The following is a 16267-nucleotide window of genomic DNA, read 5'->3' as shown; positions in this document are numbered from 1 at the left end:
TGCCCGTCCTTTTATATGGCGCAGAATCCTGGGCGATGTCGAACAAAGATGAGAAGGCTTTGGGGGCTTTCGAGAGAACTATTCTTCGCAAAATCTACGGCCCTGTTTTCGTGGATGGCGGATATCAAAGAATATGGAATGACGAACTGTATGAGCTTTTTAACGACATGGACATAGTTAAGCGCATCAAAATACAGCGATTGCGTTGGCTTGGACATGTTGTACGCATGGATGACGACTCTCCGGTGAAAAGATCCTTCGACTCCGCACCCATGGGTGGACAACGAAGGCAAGGCCGCCCACGAACGCAATGGAAGGACCAAGTGCAGAAGGACCTGTCTGCGCTCGGGATAACCAACTGGCGCAAATTCGCGCAGGAGAGAAGCAATTGGAAAAGCTTTTTGGTCTCGGCCCAAACCGATAAACGGTTGTAGTGCCAAATAAGAAGAAGAAGAAGAATTTTGCGTGACCACAGCAATCCACTAAGTCTCTCAGATTCATTGTAAGATTTATGAATGAAAACTGTATAAATTACTAATAATTTAATCTTCATTGCAGATTTATTGCTGAATACCGTCTGAATAATCTCAATTAAGTTTTACCTGCAACGACATTTCTTTTTTCTTTTTAGGTGTTGACGCCTGAATTACATCATTATGTGGTCGTTTAGAGGCCGTAGATGTTGAGGGCATCATTTCTTCCTTGGTTAGATCGAGCACTTCCACCTGGAGGTCAACCGTCTCATCCACCCCAAATGATGTTGTTTCAGGTATACCCTGCACCACTGTATACATGCCCGTTATGCGAGCAAGAGTTTCTTCAGCTTCTGTGAGGGTATACCTATTAAATGCTCCACCACCAGTTGCGGAAGATTCTTTAGGTTGTGCGCCAGTTTCTCCCGAACCTCACACTTCCAGTCAGTGAATGTCATACAGAGTTTCAATATCGGAAGTCCTTTTAAAATTCGCAAAACTTTACCTTTTTTTCATCCTTACTTGGACCTTGACTATTTAAAATATTAGCCAACTCTTACCCGGTCACCCTTTGTATGGCCTTGGGCTATGTCTGGATTGCTCTCCATGAATTCCAGCAACGTTGCGATTTGAGCCGCATTCTTGGGTTTTCCCCTTTATACATATATAAATTCGGAATAATTTATAAAAAATATGAAGATCACGCTTTCCTAATTCTATTTGGTTCATAAAACAAGAACTTCAAAAAAAACGTATTAATTCCGCGGACCAAAACTTCGACGGATTTATTCAAACAGAAATTTCCGATAAGTCAAAATACAGAACACCAAGCACGGTGAACAATCAGATTCGAACATTGATTCCGATAATTTAAATTCGATAGGATTACATAGTACGATTCTGCAAATAGGATCAGATTTAATTCCGCTTCCGATACAAATAGGATTTCAGAACAGGCCTGTATTTTTATTGTGAAAAAAAATCGATTAACCAATCAGGTGATAAATAACTTAATCGAAAAACCTTGCACCCCTAATTGTGCTTGAAAGTCGTCACTTCGATAATCACTTCACTTTTCCTCCGAAGTCAGTCCGAAACACTTCACTTTTAGGGCCTGTGCCAATCGGTAACTTTTTTCTCCGTGGTGACACGGGGTGGAAAAATTTGCTATGGTGTACAAATAAATTGAATTTTGCTGTGCCAAAGGCAAAGTAAAATTTTGACAGTTGAAAAACCAAACAAACGCTCGTGCGAAAGCTTTATTTTTGTGTGTTGCTGAAATTCTTAAAATTTATATTTATTTTATAATTTGCAAGTAACGTACGCTTTTTTATGCTGTTTCAGCTTTCATTTTCATGTTCACTCCTTATTACCGCCAAGCAATATTATGTGTATACATGGTTATAAGCTGTCAAAATTTTACCTAGCCCCATGAGCTAGGTAAAATTCTGACGTTCTTATTCACCACGAGAAATGTCAGATTTGATCCGTCAAAATTTTCTCTTTTCTATCATTTGGCACAGGCCCTTAGTGTGTTTTCACTTCGCTCGAAAATTAGCAAACGGCAGCACTGATCATGATACAAAAAAGAAGGTACTTTCACTCAATGATTTTGGCCGCCATGTTAGCCATTTGACTTTTGCTGGCATTATGACATCTCTATCAAAAGCAAACTACCGGCTACAAAAAAAAATATTTTTCAACTGCCTTTGAAAAAAAATCAAACGACAGATTTTAAAAGGAAAAATCAGTCATTTTAATATAATAAAAAATGAATTGAAGGCTGTAGGAATCAAGGCGATTTCATATAAGGTGGTGTTGCTAGAACATCTGCTTTAATTCGCCTCGGTAGACATATGTCAAAACTCCTTATGAGGGAGTGCGAAAGGAAGAGTGTAGGCATTCTCTTTCTCTCTTCCTCCTTGAGCGAAAAATAGCTGAAATTTGACATTTGTGTACCGAAAGCGGAAACAAAATACATGTTAGTTTTTCTTTTTGTTCTACCGCTACCACCTTATATGAAATCGCCTTGGTAGGAATCTTATAAATTTGTGCGAGGATTCCGGAGTGTTTCTCGTTTATTAGAAATAAGTGGTTAGAAGCTTGTGACGTGAAAGAATAAAATCTTCCCGAAGTACAATTTGTTTGTTTAAGGCAATATATTTCCTCAATTTTAGAGGTTTTTGGAGAAACTGAATCGTAAGTAAGTATACTTGTATACAAATGTACATTAGATTGCATCACTCCACTACTGTTTTTCCATTGGAATTATAAAATCTATTATATTTTAAGACCTGCACCACCTCCTTGAATTTTTCATGAATACAATAATTTTTTTTTAAGTATTTTTTGAAAAAAAATCGCCTCAGATGGAAAAACAGTTTAAACCTAAAAAAATTGTATTAAACTTAAAAAAAAATCAACAGGATCCTAAAGTGAGATTCTTGATGCTGTTTTTGAACTTTTTCGGAGATTGGTTTAAGAAAAACTTAAATAACTAAGTCAAAACTTCACCGATTTGGACTTGTAAGGTATAATTGGAAAGGTTTTTTACCACTGTTTTTATATCTTTGCATAATTATGACGAGTGTCATTCCAACTTTAATTAAGATGTGTTGATATTTAAAAAAATAAAAATTGGGAAGTGTATGATTTTTTTGCAAATAAATAAAAAAGGTGAGAAAATACTTTTCCACTGATACCTCATAAGTCTAAATCGGTGTAGGTTTGGTCCTGTTATTAAAGTTTTTCTTAAACCAGATTTTGAAAAAAGTTAAAACGCATGAAAAATCTCATTATTATCATCCCGTTGAAATTTATTTAAATAATTTTATGCAGATTTTTAGCTTGTTTAGGCCTACGCCTTAAATATACTAATTAAGAGCTACCCTAATAGCTAACCGCATTATCGACTGTCAAGTGTCAGTTAAACTAAAATTTCTCTGTGCTAAATATACAGTTTTAACTCATGATACAATAATTTTTAGAAGGTACTTAGTTTCACTTCTTCTATCCGCCTTGTTAGCTATCTGACAGAAAACGTGTTTCGTATTTTTTGTTGTACCAACTTTTTCAAAAAAAGATCTAGCTTTTAACGTTGGAAAAATAAAACAAAGGAAAGCTAAACATATACATAAGTATAATATTTTCTAATATTTTTTAATAATTTTCTTCTTTTTTTGCAATACACGCAATAGATGTAAGGATACAGCTATGCATAAGAGCCACCGCGTACCACAGACTTTATTGGCCGCCTATATATAATCTGTGGTTCATGTAAATGAGAGCGATTTTTGCAGAGTTGTTTAGAGATTGAAGTTGCAAGATTTTACCCGATGCTTTTTTGTTCCGGACGTTTTGCTGTTACTCATTTTTTATTCTTCAGAGAGTGATTTTGCTGTTTGACCTTTTTCCAGGATTTTACACGAAAAGTATTGGATCAATAGCTCTGATATGTATATTATACATACAAATATTCATGTATGTTCATCAGTTATCAACGGTCCCAGTTAAAATGATTTCGGTATTTTTTTAAACTTTCGCCTTGCATTTTTCACCAAATAGACTACTAAACCTATGCCTAAAACCATCTACGAATATCAAAACCAGTTGCAACAAATGAGTATTAGGGATGTTGCGGATGAGGAATTTTAGACATCCGCGGATGCGAATGCGGATGCGGATGTTTAAAAGGTAACATCCGCGGATGCGAATTCGAATGCGGATGTCATGTATGTTTAAGAAATAGTTTAAGGGGTTAAATTAGGTGACTTAGGTAAATAAAAAATGGAAAGGTTAGTAATTTTTAATAATCTGCCTTATCCTGAGTTTCGCCCGAAAACTTGTATTCCGCCCAAAGTAAATACATGAACACCAAAAGTGAAAAGTGAACCGGCCCGGAAAATGAAACTCATGATAAGACAAATGTTTTTTTTAGTACTTGAATTTAAAAATTGGAACATTGTATTTAATAAAAACTTTTTAAAGGGTCGTTAATCAAACCTGCGCCACTTTATAACTACTCGCTCTAGGCGACAAACTTGAAAAACTTGAAACTTGACAAAATTGTAAATTCATTTCGATTGACACTGCACCAGTTGAGAGGACTTTCAGTAGGCCGGCCGGTTTTAAACTACGCTGCACCAGTGTGGTCGCCGTGGACTAGTAGGACGCAGTGGACGAAGCTACAGACGGTACAAAATACAGCACTTAGGACATCTACCGGATGCCTCCTGATGTCACCAGAACACCACCTCCACGATGAGGTGAAAATGCTCCCAATTAGGGAGCACAACACGATGCTCTGTAAGCAGTTTCTTGCTGGGAGCCACAGATGTGGCCACCCAAATAGACAGCTGCTTGCAGAGGAGCCCTCGCCGAGGCACGTCAGGAGGCATCTATATGAACTGACGGACGAAGTCCAGAGGTTCATTAAGCAACCTGAACGGCATTCACAGAGACGCAGTCTCGAGTTATGTAGACTCAAGACCTGTGAATGCCGTTCTAGGCACACAAACACCGGACATTGACGCGACGGAGCTCCATCTGCCTCGGGAGACCAGGACAACAATAGCCCAACTTCGCTCTGGCTACTGCAGCAGCCTAAATTCCTACTTGAATAGGTTAAATGCGGATGTGCCGAACGAATGTCCGGCATGCGGAGAGACGCCTTACGACTCGAAACATCTCTTCGCATGCCCGGAAAACCCCACAACCCTAACGGCGTCGTCCCTATGGACCGACCCCATAGAGGCTGCACGCTTCTTGGGGCTGCCGTTAGTGGAACTCGAAGACAACGACTAAGATATCAGCCGATCTGGGCGGGGTTGTTGTAGCCGCTACAACAACAACTTTCAGTTATATTTATTTATTTTTATTGCCGTGCAATAATTACTTTCTGAGAATTTCATCGGGGCCGCAAATGTCGGATGTATCCTCCTGACTTCCATCTTCACAATCCTTCATCATGGCACGATCGTTGTTTAAACACCGTTGTTTTCCAAAGAATTCTGCATTCTCATTCTTTTGGTTGTTTCGGAATTAGGAGAACCTGTCACTTCATCAGCGTTTTTCGATTTTAGTTTTTGTAACTCATTTTTTTAATGCTTTCTTCTATGACTGGTCAGATAAACGTGTTATCAGTGCACTTGCATAATATTCTAGGGACCGAAAATAACAGTTATTTTTTTTACGAGTTAAATTTGGCCTTATATTTTTTATTCCGAAATAAACGTCCTTTCCGGATAATAAACAAACTGCGTATCCAAATTAAACAAATTTGGTATCATATGAACGAGGACCGAAATACCCAGCCAGCAAGAAAACGTAGATTTTACGAACATTATGTTTTACGAGGGATTCTCGCCAAAAAGTTAGAGAAAAGCTCGTAACCGATAAAACAAAAAAATATAATAGAAAGAGGCTTGTAGTAATTTGTCAGCACAAGAAAAAATTTTAGTTTTGTTGACAATTTTTCTTCAATCACAATATTTTATAAGTAAGTAGTTTGTTAAATATTAAATTTAAGAAAATTGTTAAGTATGTGATTTATTGGCAGACTGGTGCAAACGCAAAGGACGACCTACCACTTTCTTTTATAATTAAACTTCTTGTAAGTAGCTACTACATATGTAATTCAAAAATACAAATTAATTTAACGAGTTTCTTCGAGCAATTCTTTCACAGGCTGCGCGGAGCAACACTAAAGGATTTTAACGTTTAATTCCCCTATAGCGCTGTTGGTTTGGCAACGACTGCAGCAATAAGAAGTACGGATAATAATATTATTTATTACCACTTTTTACTTAATTAAATTTTCCGATTTCCAATGGAGTTTAATCTTTCACTTTATTTTCTTAGGTGCTTTTCGTCAAAAATTTAACTCCGACGAAGAAGTTTTTATTTCTGTTTCAAAGAAGCACTTCCAATATGCACACGACCGGCAAAAAAATTGGCAGCCTATCGGCAAAAAGATAAAAAATAAATTCAGCTACCTTATAATATATATTAAACCCCTCTTATTTAATTGTTAATTTGTTAATAGATAGTTTGTTAATATTTATTTATCTGGAAATATCTTCACATATAGTGCTGGGAAAAAATATTGGCACAGAGAATTTTTCGCCATGAATGCAAAGTTTTTATTCTGATTTCTTCTCTAATTGTTTTTTATAAAAATATAGTTAGTATGAAGTTCTTCTTTCAAATCAGATTTTTTAGAAAAATTCTAAGTATGCAGTTTTATAGCCCATTTTGTTTTTTGGCAATTTTTTATACGCAGTTTCTTCCATACAAAAAAAAAAATGTCGCACATAATTTGCATGGAAGAATATACATACATGTGCGAAAAGAAATTCAAGTAAAAAACTTTGCATACATTGCGAAAAAATTCTCTGTGCCAATACTTTGATCCGGCACTATAAATATTTATTAATTATAATTCCATTCAATAAAGGAACTACAATAATTTGAATTAATTAAAAACAGTAGATAAAGCAGTGTAAAAAAACGCCTTTTTAACGTAAATTAATCGTTTACGAGACTCGTTAACAATTAAAAAACGGACGTAAAAATATTCGCATACGAATGCTTTTTCGATCCGTTTACGACTGTTCGTAGGCGATGAACAATTTAAAGCGAAAAAGTGCTCGAAAAAGAGTCGTAAACGGCTATCATAAACGATTTTTAATCCGGTTTTTCTTCGAGAAAATATCCAATTACGAGTTTGTTTACGATGATTTTGCTGGCTGGGTAGCTTTTAACGAACGAAGATTACCACCTCGATTTATATTTTTTTTTTATAATTAATACTAAAGAAATTCATATAAATACATACCTGACCCAAGGTTTGTTCTATGGTTATTAACAGGGAAGGGATTTTATGGAAATTGCCTTTTTTCTCCTAAAGAGATAGAGTATATTCGATTAAGAATGTCCACGATTTAGCTTTCCCTGATTCCATATATACACATTTGATGTTGTCTTTTTTAAGATACTAGAGTGCCAGTTACTTTCGAAATTCGACAGTTTTTCTAGTTTTAGAAGCCTTGGAGAGGTTTTCTAACTTAACACGTAGCCCTACTTATACGGTACAAATTAACTAACCGGAAAATCTTCTGCTAAAACGTAACCATTTTTTTTCTTTATCTGAGAAGGTCTTTGGAGGACTTCGGCAGGACTTGGCATTGACCCGATACATTCAAGTTTATCGATAAATATCGATGATTTGACACATATCGATAGTTCGATGAATTTCAAGAACACTAAAATTCGATAACTCAACAAAATTCGTTAACTCGACCAATTTCGATAACTGTGAAATTCGATGGCTCGATAAATTTCGATAACTCAAAAATGTAAAAACTTTGGACACCTTTATAAATATTTACTTTTGACATCTCCACATTTTTCGAAAACTATCTTAACATTTTGAAAACTCGCTACACTCTGTTAAGACGATTAAATTCGATAAGAAGTGATAAATCCATAAGCTTATATAACCTTGAAGTTTCGATAAATGGATATATTTTAAAAATTCCATAAACTTTGCTTTGTTGAACCAACCAATTTCAGTAGATCAATAATTATCGATAAATCTGAAGTTGAAAGAAGTCCATGCATTACGACACCTCGATATATTTAGTTAAGTCTATAAATAATGATAATTCAATAAATATCGACAACTTGATACATTTCGTTAACTTGACAAATTTCGTTAATCCCACACGTTTTTATAGCTCGATAACTATCCATAAATTTGGACAGTTGGACAGTGGTAAGTTTCTGTGTCTATAAATTTCGACAACTCAGTAAACATTGATCAGTTTGAATAATTCGATACGTTGCGATAACTTAATAAGCATGGATAAATTTCGATAATCATAAACTTCGATGATTCGATAAATTTTAGTAACCTTTATGGCTGATTTTATTTCGATTCCTATCTTTTAACCTAACTCTTATGTATTTCTCATTGTTTCCATTTTCGCCTTTATCTCAATTTTCGTCTTTATCTTCACTTTTGCCTTTTTTTGTCTTCATCGTTCTCACTTGTTTCTTCATCTTCATATTTATCTTTATTTCAATGTTTAATTTCAAATACGAAGTAAAACAAAATGCGAAACAGCTTAAATTGAACAGGTTGCAAAAACAACCATACACAAATATGGAAATTTTTAAACGACGATTTTCAACCAATTTCGAAACTATAAAAAACTCTCCTCATCTACAGAAAATGACCTTTCCAACGGCGTTTTTGGTTTTGAAATCGGTAACTATACCTTGGTCTTTGTCACATTCCATGTTCCGATTACTGTATCGATAACCCTGTTGATAACTGTGTCGATAAAAATACCGATAACAATATCCAAAAACATATAGAAAAATACAGCGATTGTAAAATCGATTAATTTCTCGATAAATATAACAATCATCAGTATCGATTATTGTACATATCGTTAACAATATAAATGACTAAATCGATAACAAAATCAATTATTTAATCGATTATTATACCGATAACAATATCCATTATTGTATCGATAACAATATCGATTATTATATTGATTATTATATTGATTACAATAGCGGTTATTTAATCAATAACAGTATCGATAACAATATCGATTATTTTATCGATAGCAATATCGATTATTATATCGAGAAAAATATCGAGTTTTATATCGATAACAATATCGATCTTCATCCTCATCCTTTTCTTCATATTTATCTTTATTTTTGCATATTCCTCTTCACCTTTACCTTAAAGTGTTTAAATTTACTTTGATCTTCGTTTTTGCCTGTACCTCTAGGCAAGTGTGTTTTTGTTTTTATTCTCAAACCGCTAAACCGCTGAGAACTATTTCCATGTGCATTATTCCCCTTGAACTTGACAATTTACTCCCAACCAACCAACTGCCGCTAAAGAAGTTTCACTTCATAAATTCAAGAAATGTTCTTACACTTAGTTACCCTAATTCTTATGTATCTGTCATTGTCTCCACTTTCGTCTTTATCTTCACTTTTGCCTTCTTTTTTTTTTGACTTCATCGTTATCATTTATTTCTTCATCATCATATTTATCATTATTTCAAAGCTTAATTTCAAATGTGTAGTGAAACAACCCTGCCAGCCAAAAGTGGTGAAAAATCTGGTGAAACCGCGGGTTTCGTTCACTTCAAAACTGGTGAAAAATCTGGTGAACTTTGTATGGGCGGTGTGCAGATTTTCACCAGTTTCCCCCTGTACGTGTGAGCCTTGCATCACTGTCGCACTCATTCAGATACTTCCTAAGGAAAACATATAGCTGCACTCGTCTAGCATTGCCCACTTCAGCTGGCGCAGGGTTGCATTCTCTTCACAGCGAATTCAAAATAACCTTAAAAACTTTAAATAAAAAATCTTAAAATTTTTTTTGATTTTTATTTTGCAAAATTTATTTTTCAAAATGCATTGTTAACCTAATATACATAGTTAGTAATCAATATTATGAATAAAAATTACAATTAACATTAATAATAAAGATATTTTTACAGATATACATATGTGGCTGCTTAATTGCTTACTATTACTACTACTCCTTTGTATATAGCAGTTTTCAAAAGTTGCAGATTTTCTATAAAAAAGTTAAGCGATTTTAACAGTATTATAATCAAAAGAAAGGTAATCGATTTATCTTTCTTTTAATATATATTGACAGTTGAAAATCATTTGTACTGGTTCATAAAAATTAAGTTTTGTTAGAACTTTGCAAAATGTGACTTTTTCACTTCTTACATATAATGTTTTCAAAAGTTGCAAAATTTCTATAAATTAGCTAACCGATTTTAACAATATTATAATCAAAAGAAAAGTAATCGATTTACCTTTCTTTTAATATATATTAACAGTTGCAAATCATTTGTAATGGTGCACAAAAATTCAGTTTCGTTACAACTTTCCAAAATTTTACCACTTTTTCACTTCTTACATATAATGTTTTCAAAAGTTGCAAAATTTCTATAAAATAGCTAACCGATTTTAACAATATTATAATCAAAAGAAAAGTAATCGATTTACCTTTCTTTTTATATATATATTAACAGTTGCAAATCATTTGTAATGGTGCACAAACATTCAGTTTCGTTACAACTTTGCAAAATTTTACCACTTTTTCACTGCTTATATATAGCTGTTTACAAAAGTTGCAAAGTTTTTATGAAAACGTAAAGCGATTTTAACGGTGTTATAATCAAAAGAAAGGTAATCGGTTTACCTTTCTTTTGATATATATTAAGAGTTGCAAATCATTTATGGTGGTTCAGAAAAATTAAGTTTTCTTACAACTTTGCAAAATTTGACAAGTTGGACCTACACTTTGAAGGTGCTCCTGGCGTTGAAGGTGCTGAGGCTGGAAGGTACCCATGGTGCTCCTGGCGACGAAGGAGCGGAAGATAGAAGGTACTGGTGGTGCTCCTGGCGATGAAGAAGCTGAGGGCAGAAGGTTTTAATGGTGCTCCTGGCGATGAAGATGCAAGCGTTGAAGGTGCTGATGGTGAATCCCAAACCTGTAAACAAACAAAAATATCAATTCAAATTTATAAACATATAAAAAGTCTCAATACATACCTTAAGAATGTGACCAAGTCGCTGCTGTTTTGCAGTCTAAAAGAAGAAATTACGTTATAATTAAATAAAATTGTTAAATACGTATCCTTACCTTAAAAATTTTCGCAAAGTGACATTTCTTCACAGTATGTATACTGTCATCAAAACTCCGATGTTTCTAACTTGCTCGCTCTAACGCATAGAATTCTTATTAGAGTACGAATTCTTATCGGGCATGTAGCTCTAACAAAGGGACATTTTTTTGACAGTTCGAACAAAAAATGTGTAAGTGTGTGAGTGAGTGTAAATCGTTTGAATTTCAGGGGAAAGTGGTGAGCCGTGGCTGTTAGGGAACAGGCGAAACATGTCAAATTGAACATGTTGCAGCAACATCTATACACAATTCGAAAATGTTTAAACGCCGGTTTTTGCCGTAATTTTCCGCCAATTGTGAAACCATAAAAACTCTGCTCATCTACGGAAAAATGTCTTTCCAACGGTGTTCTTGGTTTTGAAATCGGTTCGGTAGAATCGCCAAACGAACGGAGACAAAATTTATGTTAGCGTATTAATATATAGATTTGCCTTTTTTAAGATATTTGCCTTTTTTTGCCTTTTCTACCTTTAAAAAAGTGATTATAGCATTTACATTTTTTTTTTTTTTAAGATTAAAAAATAAACACATTGCCCATGCTGCTTGTAGAAGCGCAGAGACCTCTTGCCAAATTGGTGTTGAAAAAATTCAAAGCCGTTTTCTCAGCTAACGTAGGCTTGGAGACAATAACGGGTGTGGATAAAATTGTAAAGGGCGAGGAAAAAGCCCTTATTCCTGATAATATGAACGTTTCAAACGTTCCACATTTAAATTGGGCTTCACTTGTACCAACTTACGTCGAGCGCACATTTAGTACATTCAAGGCTTTTCTTCGCGAAAATCGAATGAAAATGCTGCCAGAAAACTTCAAAATGCATCTTGTGGTTCAATGTTACTACAACTATACAGATTAAAGTTTTATGAGTTAGAAACCCGAAAGGATAAAATAGTCAAAGATTCAAAGTACAAATTTTTCATATAATGAAACTAGTTCATAGTTTTTCTCTTTTTACTTGTAATATAAATGTATTTTTTTGATTGTTCTTCCTATTTTCTGTCTTTTAGGTGCCTTATTTTGCTTTTTTTGCCTTTTTTTGCCTTTTCCTGCCTTTCTTGCTATTTTGTTTTGCCTTTTTTGCAACACCTAGTGCCTTTTCCTGTTTTTCGCTATTTTATTTTGCCTTTCCCAGCCTATTTCGTTATTTTATTTTGCCTTTTTTATAGGTTTTTAGGTCCTAAAAATCCGTTCCCTGGTTATTAATTAACATTTTTTATTGAAATATTTTTCAATATGTGTCTTTCCTCGTTTAGACATTTCAGTTTTAAAGCTATTTAAGTCCTCTTTCATTTGATACCAAACTTGTTTAATTTGGATAAGCGATTTGTTTATTATCCGGAAGGTACTTTTATTTGGAAATAAAAATATTTGGCCAAGTTTAACTCGTAAAAAAAACTGTAATTTTCGGTCCCTCCAATATTCGCATTCGCAAAAGATGCGCATTGATTTTTGCGAATGCGAATGTTAAAATTAATGCGGAAACTCCGCGGTTGCGAATGCGAATGCGCAACAACCTTGATATGTATGTATGCACATACATAGGTACAAAGCCCTATGCATGTGCGGAGTTTGCATAATCGGAAGTAATAATCAATTGTACCGCATTTCCTCCTACTATCCATATGCCGAAATGTATGCAACCATTTACAATAGCAAGTAAACACAGGATGCTTCTAATGAAATCAAAAATTTTCTGCTGAAATACACATCCTAATTCCTTCGAAATTTTCTACTGGGATATGCGTTACAGCTTCGCAAATTTTACACCTACCGAAACCAAAGATGTATACACATCAAAAATGCAATTCGATTTTGTGCATGTGTTTGTTTTATTTGTAAAAATATATTGTCGCAAGCATTTTTAGGGCTACTGAGCTCAGACAATTTCTTCAACGCCGTTTGGTCCTTCTTCCTCCATTCCTAGGGCTGGAGTCCCACGTGGGCATTGCATTGTATTTCAGCACTGTAGTCACTGACTCCACAGTCGGCCTAAGCGCACTGGCCTCAAATGTTTTCATCTCTATCCACATACAAATTGAATACACCGGTTTTTATTAATTGTTTCTTTGAATTCACCGACTTCTTCTATATTTTCAACAACGAGGAAAGACACATCATCAAGATCATTTCGGCTCCGTGAATTATGTCCGCGCGTATTAAAACCGCGATCCAAAAATAAAACTAGGCCGCTCGAGCATAATTCATTTTGACTACCAAAATAAGGCCGCGATCAAAAACTGAAAATTGGCCGCGCGGGTATTAGCAAAAAATACCAAAAACGAAAAAAAATATTTTTTTTCATATATAAACTTTTTTGAAAGAAATGCATAATTAATGCTAAGGAAATTTATATTGAACCGGTTCACTTTTTGGTTTCCATGGTTTTACTATGGGCGGATGACAAGTTTTCGGGTGAATTTTTTTTTCAGGCGAAACTCAGGATAAGGCAGATTATTTAGAAAATACGAGTAATTACATTTAATTTGATATACATATATAAAACACCTTTCTGCGTACGCGGCCTTCGGCCGCGCTTAGGCATTATAACCCTCCCTAAGTATGATTCTCCTTTCTGTGCTGCCGAAAAGAGGGGCGAACACCTTTTGCAGAGAAAACCTTTCTGCGGAGGCGGCCTTCGGCCGCGCTTAGGGATTATCACCCTCGCTAAGTAGAATTCTCCTTTCTGTGTTGCCGACGACGAGGGGCACGGAACACCTTTTGCAGATAACACCTTTCTTTATTTTGTGGTTTGATTTGTCGACCAAATGAAAAATAAAATTTATTTGTGATTTGCTGCGGATAATTTAATTCTGCCACTCAAAAACGATCAAAAAATGAAATTAGGCCGCGTGGGCATAATTCATTTTGCCAAGTAAAATTAGGCCGCGCGGAAATAATTCATTTGGCAAGTGAAGTTAGGCCGCGATCAAAAAATGCAATTAGGCCTCTAAACAAATAAGGCGGCCTTAATTCAAAATCTCATCGCCCGTTCATTTTCACATGAAATTTTTTAAATGGCACCCTTTTTTCTCATATTAATTAATGCCTAGTGGGAATTCGGCTTAACACTTTATATACATACACAAAAAGCTGCGCTGGAATTGCTCGATGATGCATTAAGATTTTGTGTTCCATCTATTTGTCGTTTGGCTTGTTAATACATGCTTTCGGCACGCTATAGAACATCTTTCGACTGCGAACTACGGGCCGGTTTTTCAGTACCAGTTTAAAGTTAGGTCACGTAAACTGCGTTTAAATTGAACAGCTTGCTGACATCTGATTGGCTAACTTTAGTTTAAACCAGCCAGCTCAAGCGTTTAAACTACCGCGGTGTACTGAAAACCTGGCCCTTATTGGTCTTGCTCATTATTTTTTATTGAAAGCATCTTCAAACATGTACGTACATTTGTGCACACCTATTGTTGTTGTTGTAGTGGCTACAACAACCCCGCCCAGATCGGTTGGTATCTCAGTCGTTGTCGTCAAGTTCCACTAACGGCAACCCTAGGAAGCGTGCAGCTTCTGTGGGATTTGTCCACAGGGACAAGGCCGTTAGGGTTGTCGGGTTTTCCGGGCATGCGAAGAGATGGTTCGAGTCATGTGGGGTCTCTCCGCATGCCGGACATTCGTTCGGCACATCCTCATTCAACCTACTCAGGTAGGAGTTTAACCTGCTGCAGTAGCCGGAGCGAAGTTGTGCGAGTGTAGTGCGTGTCTCCCGAGGCAGATGAAGCTCTGTCTCGTCTATGTCCGGGGGTGGTATGCCTAGAACGGCATTCACAGGTCTAGAGTCTACATAACTCGAGACTGAGTCCCTGTGAATGCCGTTCAGGGCCTGTCTGTACGCTGTCGGGTCCAGAGGTTGCTTAATGAACCTCTGGACTTCGTCCGTCAGTTCATATAGATGCCTCCTGACGTGCCTAGGCGAGAGCTCCTCTGCAAGCAGCTGTCTGCTTGGGTGGCCACTTCTGTGGCTCCCGATCAGGAACTGCTTGCAGAGCATTATATTATGCTCCTTAACTGGGAGCATTTGCGCCTCGCCGTGCAAGTGGTGTTCAGGCGACATCAGGAGGCATCCCGTCGCTGTCCTAAGTGCCGTATTTTGTACCGTCTGTAGCTTCGTCCACTGCGTCCTACTAGTCCCTGGCGACCACACTGGCGCTGCGTAGTTCAAAACCGGCCGGCCTATTGCCTTGTATGTTGCCAGCAACGTTTCTTTGTCTTTGCCCCAAGTACTGCCGGCTAGCGACTTGAGGACCTTGTTGCGGCTCTGCACTTTATTGACAATAGCGGTTGAGTGCGCAGAGAAGGAGAGCAGGCTGTCGAATGTTACTCCGAGTATTTTGGGGTTATTCACCGTCGGAATTGGTGTGTCATCGACGTGAATCCCCAGCGGTAGCCTGACCTCCTTCGTCCAGGTTGTGAACAGGGTCGCGGAGGATTTCGTAGGGGAGAGGGCTAGACACTTTGCAGTGAAGAAGCGAGAAAGTTCGGAGAGATAGCCGTTTACTTTCGAACACAGGTCATCAATTCCATTCCCAGTCGCCATGATCGAGCAATCGTCGGCATAGGAGACAATCGAGACTCCCTCTGGTGGTTGAGGGAGCTTTGAAATATAAAAGTTAAACAGTAGCGGGGAAAGGACACCACCCTGAGGAACCCCCTGTTTATTTTTCGCTGCTTACTCGTTTTGTCTCTAAATATTACCGATGAATGTCGACCACTCAGCTAATTTGCCGACCACCGTTTGAGCCTCTGTGGGAGAGAGGAGGCCTCTATATCTTCTAGTAGCGTGGAATGGCAGACGGTGTCAAACGCCTTTGACAAGTCCAACGCTACTAGAATCGTTCTCTCACAGGGACGGTTGCGGTTAAGGCCACGAGTTATCTGAGTGTTTATGGCGTTAAGTGCTGTTGTTGTACTGTGCACTTTACGGAAACCATGCTGATGCTTCGCTGGCGTAAGGTGGTTAGTGAAGTACGGGAGTAGCAAGGCCTCGAGTGTTTTCGCTACCGGGGAAAGGAGTGTAATCGGACGATACGAATCTCCTTTGTTGGC

The 16267-nt window shown here is 36.7% G+C and overlaps 1 protein-coding gene across 1 annotated transcript in view; it reads right to left on the bottom strand.

Moving 5' to 3' along the window:
• Positions 1-587: 587 nt before the first annotated feature.
• Positions 588-16267, bottom strand: part of LOC118736256 (zinc finger protein 484-like) — an 18909-nt gene continuing 3229 nt past the window's right edge. Inside the window, exons 5-6 of the mRNA XM_036466350.1 lie at positions 1034-1127; positions 588-776 (exon numbers count right to left, since the gene is read on the bottom strand). Coding sequence (XP_036322243.1) covers positions 588-776; positions 1034-1127 — 283 coding nt within the window. The remainder of the gene's footprint in view (positions 777-1033; positions 1128-16267) is intronic.

Source organism: Rhagoletis pomonella, unplaced genomic scaffold, assembly GCF_013731165.1.
Source record: "Rhagoletis pomonella isolate Grant_MI unplaced genomic scaffold, Rhpom_1.0 Rhpom_scaffold_00003, whole genome shotgun sequence".
Taxonomy (NCBI): domain Eukaryota; kingdom Metazoa; phylum Arthropoda; class Insecta; order Diptera; family Tephritidae; genus Rhagoletis; species Rhagoletis pomonella.
Note: the sequence above shows the minus strand (reverse complement) of the source record. Positions and strands in the feature narration are given on the sequence as shown.